The sequence below is a fragment of the Scyliorhinus canicula genome, chromosome 3 (genome assembly GCF_902713615.1).
Source record: "Scyliorhinus canicula chromosome 3, sScyCan1.1, whole genome shotgun sequence".
In the NCBI taxonomy this organism is placed as follows: domain Eukaryota; kingdom Metazoa; phylum Chordata; class Chondrichthyes; order Carcharhiniformes; family Scyliorhinidae; genus Scyliorhinus; species Scyliorhinus canicula.
Window position 1 is genome coordinate 20,462,474 of NC_052148.1, and position 14,803 is coordinate 20,477,276.

Sequence of the window (14,803 nt, forward strand, 5' to 3'; positions counted from 1 at the left end):
AGACCTGTGCGCCATTGCTTACCCCTAGTAAATCGTCCCCCGCAACAGTATCCAAAACGGTATACTTGGTATTGAGGGGAACGACCACAGGGGATCCCTGCACTGCCTGCCGGTTCCCTCTCGTTCCCCTGATGTTAACCCATCTACATTCTTCTTTTACCTGAGGTGTGACTACCTCCCTATAACTCCTCTCAAGAACCCCCTCCACCTCCCGAATGATCTGAAGTTCATCCAGCTCCAGGTCCCTAACGCGGTTATCAAGGAGCTGGAGTTGGGTGCAGATGTAGTCAGCAGGGACATTCGAGGTGACCCTTTCCTCCCACATTCTGCAGGAGGAACATTCAACTGCCCTAACCTCCATCCCCACTGAACTAACTTCCCAACTACTGAAAATGAAATTTTAAAAAAAAATTTGTTAGTTTAGCAATCCGACGGACAGAACTATTTTTTTTGGTTATTGGAGGAGGATGGGTGGGAGACTCTACGTAAGTAGTGTTTCCGGTAAAGCTGTCACTCGGGAACAGTCCCTTCACAAACCACCTTCAACTTACGCTGACCGCACTGCACATATGCAAATCTCCCCGGAACAGCCAATCAGAAGCTTTGCTCTGCTGCCCTCTGCTGGATGCTCGCCCTCACTCGAACTCCTCGGGTCACTTGCGCAGGTACACCTTCAACCAACGCTGACCGCACTGCACGAATGCAAATCTCCCAGGAACAGCCAATCAGAAGCTCTGCTCTGCTGCCCTCTGCTGGACCTTTTATTTTATAAATTTCGAGTAGCCAATTATTTTTCTTTTCCAATTAAGGGCCAATTGAGGGTGGCCAATCCACCAAACCAGCACATTTTTGGGTTGTAGGGGTGAAACCCACGCAGACATGGGGAGAATGTGGAAACTCCACACGGACAGTGACCCAGAGCCGGGATTCAAACCCGGGTCCTCAGTGCCACAGTCCCAGTGATACCCACTGCACCGCATAGAACATACAGTGCAGAAGGAGGCATTCGGCCCACTGAGTCTGCACTTCTTAAACTCTCACTTCCACCCTACCCCCGTAACCCAATAAACCCTCCTAACCTTTTTGGTCACTGAGGCAATTTATCATGGCCAATCCACCTAACCTGCACGTCTTTGGACTGTGGGAGGAAACTAGAGCACCCAGAGGAAGCCAATGCAGGCACGGGGAGAACGTGCAAACTCCGCCGCCCCCCTCCTGACACTACCCCCCCCCCCCCCCCCCCCCCCCCCCACTCCTGTCTTTTTTGATTCTGTGCATGCTATACTTTTAATGCCAATGCCTGACATTAGAAATTATTCAAAATCACCAGTTACAGCCAGGTTCAATCGGTAACACTGTTACCTCAAAGCCAGAGGTTGTGAGTTCAAGTCCTTAGTTTGAATGCATAATATGGTCTGATACTTTAATTGCAATACTGAAGGAGTTCTGCACCATTAGAAATTTCATATTGTGGACAAACCATCAACCCAAGTGCCTGCCTACACTTTCAAATGGACGTAAAACACTCCACAGCACTTTTTGGAAGAAGGTGTTGCCTTAGGTCTCCTGGCCAACATCAATAAGGTGCAGATAAAATGGGTCAAATGGCCTCCTTCAGCACCATAACAATCCTGTGATTTCCCTCAACCATTATCAATAAAACCAAATATGGTAATTATCTCAGTAGTGTTTGCAGTGCAGCTGTGCTTCCTACGTTAAAACAGTAACTAAACGCCAGAAGTACTATTGGAGTTGTGAAGTGCTTTGCTTGTTAATCCAGGGTCGGGACACTCGTGTTGTAGGTCACAGGTGCAGCTTTACTTTGGAGTTAAAATAAAGTTTGGTTGAACCTTTATCTTTGTGTCTCCTGGATTACGGCACACAGAAAATGCCAACTAACTGCAAGTTCACTCCTTAAGCCATGAATTGTTGCGACTTTGTGTTTGTGAGTCAAGTATCAACGGTGTTCAATAGCTTTTCCTACTGTAATAAGCATAAAGTGATAAATATTGGTCGCAACAGTGGCAACTGTATCCAACTGAGACATTTATTGTCGCATTTTTAAGGTGAATTCTTGGTTTCATGGAGATTTGTGCAGTGACACTGCTAGCTTTCAGGGATTGAAGGCTCTAGTATATTAACCATAGATTGCCGGAAATTTCCATGGTTCAGAACAAGTGAAAGGGCTCGAAAAGAAATGCCTTGTTTGGTTGACAATTTGTGAATTCACATTTAAGGGGGCAGGGTCTTGAACGTTTCTCATATTAACTGCACCAAAACCTGTCAGCACAGCAGAAAAGAGCCTCCACATGACATCCTTGTGACAAAAATGGCATTCTCTGTACTCTGACATTATCCCAGAAACCAGTTAAGGTCATTGTTAGAACAACAAGACATTTTTCTTTCTGATATGTCAACATATTAATTAGTCAAATAGTCATTTGGTAACACAGGAATTGAGTATTGCTAAAGAAAAAGAGACACCCAGTCAAAACTTTATGTCTTGTGCTCAGCAGGCCAGTTTGCAAGGTTACCAAATGCAAAGGGAAGAATAATTTATAACGCCTGAGAAGAGGATGCTGATTGGGTGGCAAGGGTACTCCGGTTGGGGTTGGTCGAGGCGTTGTCATGGAGAATTAACCAGGGAACAGTTAACTGCCAGCTTGTTGTTCAAATTCAAGCCAGACATGTCGGATCTGAATGGTCAAGGTAATGCCATGGGGAATGAACTAGGAGATGGCTGGCCCTAAGCTGTGTAAAGCTCAACATAAGATATGGGGCGGGATTCTCCGACCCCCCCGCCGGTTCGGAGAAACGCTGGGGGTCGGTGTGAATCCCGCCCCCGCCGTCCTCCAAATTCTCCCACCCCCCTCCAAAACTCGCCCCGGGGTGAGTCGCGCCGCCTGCCTCGGAGAATGGCGGGGTCAGGCGCGACTCAATGGGCGGGGCTCCATGAATTCTCAGGCCCGCGATGGGCCGAAGTCTCACCCGTTCGTTGCAAGTCCCGTCGTCGTAAATTAGAGTAGATCCCTTACCGGTGGGACTTGGCCGCGCGGGCGGGCTCCAGGGATCTTGGGGGGGCGTGGGGGGATCTGGCCCCAGGAGGTGCCCCCACGGTGGCCTGGCCCACGGTCGGAGCCCACCGATCCGTGGGCGGGCCTGTACCATGGGGGCACTCTATCCTTCCGCACCGGAGTCTGTGGTCCTCCACCATTCCCAGTGCAGAAGCGAATCCCTCTGCACATGCACATAGATGATGCCAGCACACGCTGGCACTCCCGTGCATGTGCCCACTCGCGCCGGCCGGCGGAGGCCCTTCGGCGCCGGTTGGCGTGGCGCCAAGCCCCTTTCCCGCCGGCCGGCGGGGTGCAAACCACTCCGGGGCGGGCCTAGTCCCTGAAGGTGCGGAAGATTCCGTACCTTTGCGGTGGTCCGACGCCGGAGTTGTTCACGCCACCCCGCCCCGCCGGGTAGGGAAGAATCCCGCCCATGGTGTCCAACGTAAGATATGATTCTGAGACTGGTCAATACTTGCTAACAATCCTGTTGTGGTAAGAATTATCCTTAAAACGAATTTAAGATTGTCAGTCGGACTAGCAGTGTAGTTCACTTAAACAAGCTGGGAACTGCATTTATTCAAACATAGGACCCTGCCCTTTGCAGATAGAAGGATCGTGTCCACACTTTTCAGTTAAACAAAAGCTTGGGAACAGCTCCTCTACTATTCAATACCCGTTTGCCAGACAATCAGCGCTCTCTTCTCACGCAGAACAAATTGTTGTTACCTTAATATGAATATTCCTGCGAACTTTCCGAATGAATGCATGACAAAAAGTTTCAACGGCATGCCTCCTTTTTTCACCAATACATTCACGACTACTATCACACTGGCCTGGCTACAGAATAGGGCAGCATGGTAGCATAGTGGTTAGCACAGTTACTTCACAGCTCCAGGGTCCCAGGTTCAAATCCCGGCTTGGGCCACTGTCTGTGTGGAGTCTGCACGTTCTCCCTGTGTCTGCATGGGTTTCCTCCGGGTGCTCCGGTTTCCTCCCACAGTCCAAAGATGTGCAGGTTAGGTAGATTTGCCATGCTAAATTGCCCTTAGTGTCCAAAAAGTTTAATTGGGGTTACTGGGTTAAGGGGATGGGGTGGAGGAGGCATGTGCTTGAGTGGGGTGCTCTTTCCAAGGGCCGGTGCAGACTCGATGGGCCGAATGGCCTCCTTCTGCACTGTAAATTCTATGAATCTATGATACCAGGGTTGAGGAGGAATTTGTTCTCTCAGAGAGTCGTGCATGTTTGGAATTCTCTGCTCCCATCAAATTGAGCTGGGTCATTGAATAAATTCAAAGGCTGGGTGAGACAGGTTTTTGATCGACAAGGGAGTCAAGGGTCATGTAGGGCAAGCAGACAAATGGAGTTAGGGCCACAATCAGATCAGATATGATTTTATTGAATGGCAAAGCAGGATTGATGAGCTGAACAGCCTATTCCTGTCTCTATTTATAAGACATTGGGGCAGAAATAGGCCATTTGGCCTATTGGGTCTTCTCTGCCATTCAATGAGATCATGACTAATCTGGTGCGATGATCTTCAACTCCGCTTTCCTGCCTTATCCCCTTAAGCCATGATTCCCTCACTGATTAAAAGTCTGTCTATATTTGTTATATTCTTATGAGAAAATGTGGAGGCTGTATAAGGTTCTGGTGTGACCCCATTTGGAATATTGTGAGCAGTTTTGGGCCCCATATCTAAGGAAGTATGTGCTGGCCTTGAAAAGGGTCCAGAAGATGTTCACATGAATGATCCCTGGAATGAAGAGCTTGTTGTATGAGGAATGTTTGAGGACTCTTGATCTGTACTCGTTGGAGTTTAGAAGGATGAGGGGGGACCTTTTTTGAAACTTACAGGATACTACGAGGCCTGGATAGAGTGTACGTGGAGAGAATGTTTCCACTTGTCGGAGAAACTAGAACCAGAGGACACAATCTCAGACGAAAGGGATGATCCTTTGAAACAGAGGTGAGGAGGAATTTCTTCAGCCTGAGGGTGATGAATCCGTAGTACTCTTTACCGCAGGAGGCTGTGGAGGCCAAATCACTGAGTCTTTAAAGCAGAGATAGGTAGGTTCTTGATTAATATAAAGATCAGGGGTTATGGGGAGAAGGCAGGAGAATGGGGATGAGAAAATAATCAGCCATGATTGAATGGCCGAGCAGACTAGCAGGGCAGAGTGGCCTAATTCTGCTCCTATGTCTTATGTGGAGAGACTAGAAAAGCCAAGGTTGTTCTTAAGACAGAGGTGGTTAGAGAAATAATTAGTGGAGATGGTCAGAGTTATCAAAAGTTTTTATCCAGCAAAGGTGGAGAAACAGTTTCAACTGGAAGATGGGTGGATCAACCAGAGGAAACAGATTTAACATAATTAGCAAAGGAATGAAAGCGGTAAGATAGGAAGTGTTATACAACGAGTTACTATGATCTGGGACAGATAGTGAAAGCAGGTTCAATAACGGGTTGGATAAATACTTGAAAAGGTGAAAGGGTGCGGAGCGAGAAAAAAAGCACAATGGAGTATGGAACTGATTAAACAACTTTGTTAAGGAGCCAGTACAAGCACAATGGGGCAAATCAGAGAATCATAGAACTTACAGTGCAGAAGGAGGCTATTCGGCCCATCGAGTCTCCACCAACCCTTACAAAGAGCACCCAACTCAAGACCACGTATCTACCCTATCCCCGTAACCTTGCAACCCCCACCTAACCTTTTTGGACACTAAGGGCAATTTAGCATGGCAAATCCACCTAACCCACACATCTTTGGACAGTGGGAGGAAACCGGAGCACCTGGAGGAAACCCATGCAGACGCGGGGAGAACGTGCAGACTCCGCACAGACAGTGACCCAGCCGGGATTTGAACCTGGGACCCTGGAGCTGTGAAGCAACTGTGCTAATCACTATGCTACCGTGCTGCCCCTTCTGGCCTCCTTCTGTGTTGTATGGGTCTATTCAAACCTACCTGACCCATTAAAAATCACTGGCCATTTATCTCCCTCTTCCCTCCTTTTTTCTAAATGTGCCAACTGTCGCAGGGGCCTTGTTCCATTGACAGCCTCCTGCATGCTCTGAGCTTTCGTGCGGGAGTAAAATTTAACTCCAGGCATTGACACGGCCAAGTATTAGGGGGAACTGTCTTGGGGGTGGTTAGAGGCCCAAGCCACTTTAGAACATAGAACATAGAACAGTACAGGCCCTTCGGCCCTCGATGTTGTGCCGAGCAATGATCACCCTACTCAAACCCACGTATCCACCCTATACCCGTAACCCAACAACCGCCCCCTTAACCTTACTTTTTAGGACACTACGGGCAATTTAGCATGGCCAATCCACCTAACCCGCACATCTTTGGACTGTGGGAGGAAACCGGAGCACCCAGAGGAAACCCACGCACACACGGGGAGGACGTGCAGACTCCACACAGACAGTGACCCAGCCGGGAATCGAACCTGGGACCCTGGAGCTGTGAAGCATTTATGCTAACCACCATGCTACCATGCTGCCCTGAAAGGGACTTTGAGGGATAGTCTCCATTAACATGTCATCAGATAAATTGTCAGGCCACCTGCTGTTCCCTTATAGTTTGAGGCCAGCTAGGACTTGGACATGTCCAGTAGGCAGGAGACTGTAAGGCAGTCTTGGAGCAAAGGGGCCTCGGGCAGCAGCAGCCCACATTATCCTCATGCAGCCAAGAGAATCACTTGGTCACAGTAAATATAATCACATTTGATTTGTGGGACTTTTGATTCAACAGGGCAGAGTAAGAGGAGTAGAGCTCCCCTGCAAGTGTCGCTATAAACAGTTGAGGGCTTTGATTCACTCCACAGGACCCCAAAGTCCATCCAACAATGATGCTTAATCCTGATACAGACAAACAACTGGAGTAGCAAGCAGCAGCCCTAGCATTGGAGAACTAATGTTACCTCTGAGATACCCTCAATTACAACTCGAGAGAGATGATTGGTAATACAAAGGCTTTAATTAGCAGAGAACCAGACAGCTACCGAGAAGTGTGCTCACTGCACACGGCCCACTGGACTTACCTTATATACGGCTCCCTGGGGGGGGGTGGAGCTGGAGGCGGAGTCCCCCAGGGTTCCAAACCCGGTCTTAAAGGGATCATTACATTAAAGGTGCAGTAATCATTCATCACAACCTCCAACAAGCAGAATATAACCATCTGTCCTTGAAGTCAATGGCATTACCGTCGCTGAATTCCCCAACATCAACCTCCTGGAACTTACCATTGACCAGTAATTGAGCTGGACCAGCCATATAAATATTCTGGCTGCAAGAGCAGGTCAGAGCCACTTCCTGACTCCCCAAAGCCTGTCCTTCATCTACAAAGCCCAAGGAGTGTGATAAAATACTCACCACTTGCCTAAACGAGTGCAGCTCCAACAACACTCAGGAAGTTTGATACCACGCCGGACAATTCAGTGCACTTGATGGACACCCCATCCACCACCTTAAACATTAAATCCCTCCACTACCGATGCACAGTAGCAGCAGTGTGTGCACCTTCTACAAGGTGCAGCAACTTGCCAAGGTCCTTTCAACAGCACCTTTCAAACCCTCAACCTCCGCCATCTAGAAGGGTCAGGGCAACAGAGGTACAGAAACACCACCTCCAGGTACATCCCCCTCCAAGCCACTCACCATCCTTACTTGGAAATATATCGGCTTTCCTTTACTATCACTGGGTCAAAATCCTGGAATGCATTCCCTGACAGCACTGTGGGTGTACCTACACCACATGGACTGCAGCGGTTCAGGAAGGCAGCTCACCACCACCATCTCACAGGCATGACGTGGATATGCCGGCGTCGGACTGGGGTGAGCACAGTAAGAAGTCTTACAACACCAGGTTAAAGGTTTGTTTCAAACACTAGCTTGCGGAGCACTGCTCCTACCTCTTCATTCACCTGAGGAAGGAGCAGTGCTCCGAAAGCAAGCTTTTGAAACAAACCTGTTGGACTTTAACCTGGTGTTGTAAGACTTCTTACTGTTCTCACAGGCAGTTAGGGGTGGCGATTAAACGCTGATTTTGCCAACAACTTGCACATTCCGTGAATAGTTAAAACAAAAAGCAGCAGACAGTGGTTTAGCCTCACCACCAGCCCGTTGCCACCTTGCTGTCTGAGGTAAAATCATGGTAGGTGTCATAATATACACACAAGTATATGATGGTGCACAGACAGACATTGATTGACACACAGGATGACCAATGAATACACAGAACACAGCAGCCAATCACCAGACAGGACACGGCCACTATAAAGCCAGAAGGCTTTATAGTTTATAGGGGCAGCACGGTAGCATCGTGGTTAGCATAAATGCTTCACAGCTCCAGGGTCCCAGGTTCGGTTCCCGGCTGGGTCATTGTCTGTGCGGAGTCTGCACGTCCTCCCCGTGTGTGCGTGGGTTTCCTCCGGGTGCTCCGCTTTCCTCCCACAGTCCAAAGATGTGCGGGTTAGGTGGATTGGCCATGCTAAATTGCCCGTAGTGTCCTAAAAAGTAAGGTTGGGGGGGGGGGGTTGTTGGGTTACGGGTATAGGATAGATACGTGGGTTTGAGTAGGGTGATCATTGCTCGGCACAGCATTGAGGGCCGAAGGGCCTGTTCTGTGCTGTACTGTTCTATATCTATATCTAAGGCACTAGTTTTCCCACTCTCTTGGGATGCAGCCTCTGAGGCAGCCAGAGCCTGTGAGCAACAACTTGAATACCCACCATGTGGTAGTAAGATAGTCTGGTCAGGTTAGCCTCAGGTCTCCAGTCAACTCAGCATAGTGTCAACCCACGTTTAAAGCATGTTTAATAGTTGAGAGTTAATAAAATAGAGTTGCATTTCTCCAAGTGTTGGAAGCCTGTCTCTCTCACTGCTATGGTAAACGCAGTCCTCGCAGACCCAGCATACCCAACACATCAGTAGGCTGAACAGGAACTGCCTCAAAGCTATTCAACTGTAGGCTTCGCACCAGGGATCACAATCAGAAACAGGCTGATTTCCCCTGATCCTCCTCCCTGCCCTTCCTCCCTTCAATTGACTTGCTCTGGGCCAACAATTCAAACTTCCTGTTTTGCATCGTCCATTGTAACACCGGACCATTTATCCAGTGGGCCAAATGAAAGACAGGTTCCCATTCAAAAGAAAACAACTGACACATGAAGAGAAATGGACAAATATCCAACAGACTCCCCCACTGTAATAGTTAATCAGGCAAAGCCACAGTTTCTTTTACCACCTCTGTGCTATTTATAGGGACAATTGGGTAGAGTCTGCATTGTGTGCACTCCATCCAACTGAAGCAGACAGTGCAACATTTAATGACCTCAAAATTATAAGCATAACCTTATGAAGCCTTATCAACTTAAAAACATCCTGGCAGCTGATCCAATTCAGGCAGCCTGTTGAATGCTTCGAGTTGCACAATACAACGTTCAGCTAATCAAGAAAGAATAAGAACAGAGAATTCTCACAAACCTTCAAGCCACTTGCCAGAATCTGCTGATAAGTTGAGCTGAGCTTTGTAAAGCGACTTCATCTTACCCTCTGTCTCTCTCTCTCTCTCTTTCTGGTCAGTTTTCAATCTCAAATTACCCATTTTTCTAGACTGAAGCCTCCCTATATATTCCCGCTAGACTCAGAAGAGAATGCGAGAATTTTCAGTGAGTCAGGTATCTGTCTTTGGGCATCATTTTTAACAGCTTCTGCAGTTTAGTCAAGTGTTTCTCTTGGTCTGACTTAAGAGTCCACTTAGTTACACCAACACTTAATCACACCAGAGCTCAGGGATCCCCAGACATATGCTGGCATCTCAGCGTGATAAAGCTGCGCACCTTGGCAGCAGACTGGTAACATTCCTGCAGGAAGAACCACACTGCCTGCCATGCCATCTGTATTTTCTTACATCTGCTTCTGAGGTCTTTCCTTAATGTGTGCTGCAGTTATCGAGGAGATTGTTTCAGCATGAATGATACAATCACATATCGAGGCTACAATTCACACAGTCACAAGTACACAGGTGACTAATCCTGCCCCCAGTGAATTGGAGAATGCCTCCCTTATTGGAAGCCACGCTACATTGAATGGACTACTTTGCACTGCTTGAGAGAACCATTGTCCATTGCTGTACCATTTGGAATCCTCACACCCGGAATATTGTTTTTCTTTTGCAATCGCATTACTTATTTTAAACCACATCCTGTTCTCGTTATCCGATTTTTTTGTGTGTGTGTGTGAGTCTATTTAGCTGGCCAGGAAATAACTTACGCTCTACTCCTCTCTGCGTTACGAGTATCACTGAATCCTACTGATGAGGCTTTCCCAAGGCTACACTTTAAAACGCACACAAACAATTCAACAGAACTCACCAACTCCATATTTGGCATCCACTGTCCGAGTCCAGGAAGGCATGTCTTGTATGTGTTTAACGCAAACAAAAGCCCCTCAAAAGTTTGTTAAGGCTGTCTGCTTCCAAAACTCCGTTCGTTGCAAGAGCCAAGACGCAAGCCAATCACATGCTTTAGCTGCGTCACACATTACCGAGACAGCAAGGAAGTAATTTACAGCAGTGAGTTGATAGGTTAACAAGTGAATCAAGGGTTGTTGGATTGTTTCTCCAAGTAATTTTGCAGCTCAATGAAATATTGGTTGCATGTTTCCTCTGCAACTTCTTTTTTTTTTCCAACTCGCAGCCTGTCATCTGGCAGGTTAACCCTTGCATGTCTTCCTCCCAGCTTAAACACCCAAAAGCCCAGCAAATTTATTCAACCGAGGCCTTTACAGCGAAGGCAGGACTCAGGACCCCCGAATGCTCCTGATGTTGGGGTCCTGAGGCCCATGAGAAAGGTCTTCCTAAAGTAAATAAGGAGAAGTGTTTCCACTGGCAAAAGGATGTCAAAGGATGAAGATTTCAGCAAATTGGCAAAAGCATTGGTTGGCAGGGGAGGAGAGGTGAATGGTGAAGTGGAAGCGGGGGCTAAAAGGCTGGCTTGTAATGCAGAATAACGCCAGCAGCGCGGGTTCAATTCCCGTACCGGCTTCCCCGGACAGGCGGCGGAATGTGGCGACGAGGGGCTTTTCACAGTAACTTCATTGAAGCCTACTTGTGACAATAAGACCATAAGACATAGGAGCGGAAGTAAGGCCATTCGGCCCATCGAGTCCACTCCATCATTCAATCATGGTTGATTTCAACTCCATTTACCCGCTCTCTCCCCATAGCCCTTAATTCCTCAAGAAATCAAGAATTTATCAATTTCTGTCTTAAAGACACTCAACGTCCCGGCCTCCACCGCCCTCTGTGGCAATGAATTCCACAGACCTACCACTCTCTGGCTGAAGAAATTTCTCCTCATCTCTGTTCTAAAGTGACTCTCTTTTATTCTAAGGCTGTGCCCCCGCGTCCTAGTCTCCCCTGCTAATGGAAACAACTTCCCTACGTCCATCCTATCCAAGCCATTCATTATCTTGTAAGTTTCTATTAGATCTCCCCTCAACCTCCTAAACTCCAATGAATATAATCCCACGATCCTCAGACGTTCATCGTATGTTAGGCCTACCATTCCTGGGATCATCCGTGTGAATCTCCGCTGGACCCACTCCAGTACCAGTATGTCCTTCCTGAGGTGTGGGGCCCAAAATTGCTCACAGTATTCTAAATGGGGCCTAACTAGTGCTTTATAAAGCCTCAGAAGTACATCCCTGCTTTTATATTCCAAGCCTCTTGAGATAAATGACAACATTACATTTGCTTTCTTAATTACGGACTCAACCTGCAAGTTTACCTTTAGAGAATCCTGGACTAGGACTCCCAAGTCCCTTTGCACTTTAGCATTATGAATTTTGTCACCGTTTAGAAAATAGCCCATTATAAGCTATTATTATTATTAGATTATTATTTACCAGTATTGCAATGGCCAAAGCCCAGTCTCAAATAGATGGTGAACCCTTTCAATATCCTAAGTGAACTGCTGTGTCAGGTTATGAATCCAGGAAACATGAATTGGGAGAGAAGCAGCTGAAAGTAATCAGCAGATTAGTGGTACCTGGGACAGGGAAACAATTGGTTAATATTTTGGGCAATGATCCATAAGTGGAACTAAATATGGAATATTGCGCTTTCTTTTCCCAATGCAGACTGACATGCTGTTTATTTCCATCATTTTTAAGCACATAGATGGATTTTGGAAAAACGTACTCAGAATGGGTCCACCGTGTCTCTGTCAGCTCTTTGAAAGAGCAATTCAATTCGTCCCACTCTCCAGCTCGTCCCCCTATAGCCCTGTGAAGCTTTCCAAATTCAAGCATTCATCCAATTCCCTTTTGAACGTTACCATTGAATCCGATTCCACCGCACCTTTGGGTAGTGAATCCTGGATCACTAAATTTCCTGCCTGAGAAAGGTGCCCCTCACCTTTCACCCAGCTTCCACTCCCCCCACCCACCTCTCCTCCCCCCTCCTCCGCCAAAAGGTGTTATTGCCAATTATCTTAAATCTTTATCCTTTGCTCACCTCCTACCCTTTTGCCAGTGGAAACAGTTCTCCTTATTTACTTTGGGAAGACCTTTCTCATGGGCCTCAGCACTCCAACGTCAGGACCATCTGGAGGTCCTGAGTCCTGCCTTTGCTGTAAGTCTTCCAGGAGCAGCCTCCTGGCTGGCACCTATTAGGGATGGCAGAGCTGAAGGCACACTTTCCAGAGTGCTGGCAACTCCGGAATCCCGTCCACCCCACTGGCAGAGGTGTTGCTGCTCAGGCAGCCTTGAATAAAGGTACCCTGACCGGCCTGCAAGGGAAACCCTTTACTGCAGGCTGCGATTGAAGCCTTTCATGAACGCGGCCTGTGTTTGTGACTTGAAGATGCCAGCTCCGATGGCTCCCCCAGGCTAGACACATGGCAGAGGGCAGCTCTGGCACTGGCTTAACGGTGGGCAGCTGAAAATTTGCCGCAAATAGGATCTTTAGCGTCCCAGCTCACAACAGGACACCTTTTTCATGCAATATGGGTGTCATTGACAAATCCAACATTTAAAGCCCATTCTCAAATGACCCTTCAAATGTGGTGAGCTGCCATCTTAGTATCATAGAATCCCTACAGAAATAGGCCATCCAGCCCATCGAGTCTGCACTGACCCTCCAAAAAAGAGCATCTTAACTCGGCCATGCCCTCACCCTACCCCATAGTAACCCGTGGGCAGCACGGTAGCACAGCGGTTAGTACAGGGGCTGATTTAGCTCACTGGGCTAAATCGCTGGCTTTTAAAGCAGACCAAGCAGGCCAGCAGCACAGTTAGATTCCCGTATCAGCCTCCCCGGACAGGCGCCGGAAAGTGGCAACTAGGGGCTTTTCACAGTAACTTCATTGAAGCCTACTCGTGACAATAAGCAATTTTCATTTTCATTTTTCATTTTCAGTTGCTTCACAGCTCCAGGATCCAAGGTTCGATTCCCTGCTAGGTCCCTGTCTGTGCAGAGTCTGCACGTTCTCCCCGTGTCGGCGTGGGTTTCCTCCGGGTGCTCCGGTTTCCTCCCACAGTACAAAGATGTGCAGGTTAGGTGGATTGGCCATGCTAAATTGCCCTTCGTGTCCAAAAACATTGTGTGGAGTTACTGGGTGATGGGGATAGGGTAGAGGTATGGGCTTGGGTAGGGTGCTCTTTCCAAGGGCCGGGCAGACATGATGGGCCGAATGGTTTACTTCTGCACTGTAAATCCTAGGATTTTATGAATCCCACCTAAATATTTGGACACCGAAGAGCAATTTAGCATGGCCAATCCACGTATCTGCACATCTTTGGGCTGTGGGAGGTGTCATAATATACACACAGGTACATGATGGTGCACAGACAGGCAGTGATTGACACACAGGATGACCAATGAACACACAGTACACAACAGCCAATCACCAGACAGGACACGGCCACTATAAAGCCAGAGGGCACTAGTTTTCCTGCTCTCTTGGGATGCAGCCTCTGAGACAGTCAGAGCCCGTGAGCAGCAACTAGAACATACACCATGTGGTAGTAAGATAGTCTGGTCAGGTTAGCCTCAGGTCTCCAGTCAAGTTAGCATAGTGTCAACCCACAGTTAAAGTATGTATGATGGTTAAGAGTTCAATAAAATCGGACTTCCGGTGGCGGCGATGACGTAGGAAGCCACACATTTGGGAGCTCCCGTTTTAAACGGACTTTTCGGCTCTTTTTAGAGCCCAAAACGGAAATTTTTTGACGTCTCCCGGTGGGAGAAGGTGTGCTGATCGACTTTCCCCGCAGTCCATGACTCGAACTCGGAGTGGAAAGAGGGAAAAAACGGCAGCAGCTCCCCAGAAAAAACGGGGGAAGGAATCCAAGATGGTGGCAGGCGGAGCTCCAGAGGAGTGGAAGCAGTGGGCCCAGGAGCAACTAGCTGCTCTCCTACGCTGCTTCACAGACTTCAAGGCTGAGGTACTGAGCACTCTGCAGGAAACGAACAGAAGGCTGTCGGAGATTCAGACGACCCAGGGTGCTGCCATCAAGGAGTTGCAGACGCAGGCCACTGAACGAGAGGAGGAGGCCGTGGTCCTCGTGAATAAGGTGGAGGGGCACAAGGCACTCCACAAGAAGTGGCAGGAACGCTTCGAGGAGCTTGATCACCGCATGAGGCGGAAAAATCTGCGGATCTTGGGCCTTGCTGAGGGGCTGGAGGGGTCGGACCTGACAACCTACGTGGCTACAATACTGAACTCGCTAGTGGGG

General features: G+C 48.2%; 1 protein-coding gene across 1 annotated transcript in view; it reads right to left on the reverse strand.

Annotated features, from left to right (window-relative positions):
- LOC119963845 (dedicator of cytokinesis protein 2-like) overlaps positions 1-10,594 on the reverse strand; it is a 1,353,280-nt gene extending 1,342,686 nt beyond the window's left edge. Inside the window, 1 exon segment of the mRNA XM_038793193.1 lies at positions 10,438-10,594. Coding sequence (XP_038649121.1) covers positions 10,438-10,480 — 43 coding nt within the window. The 5' untranslated portion in view covers positions 10,481-10,594.
- Positions 10,595-14,803: the final 4,209 nt, after the last annotated feature.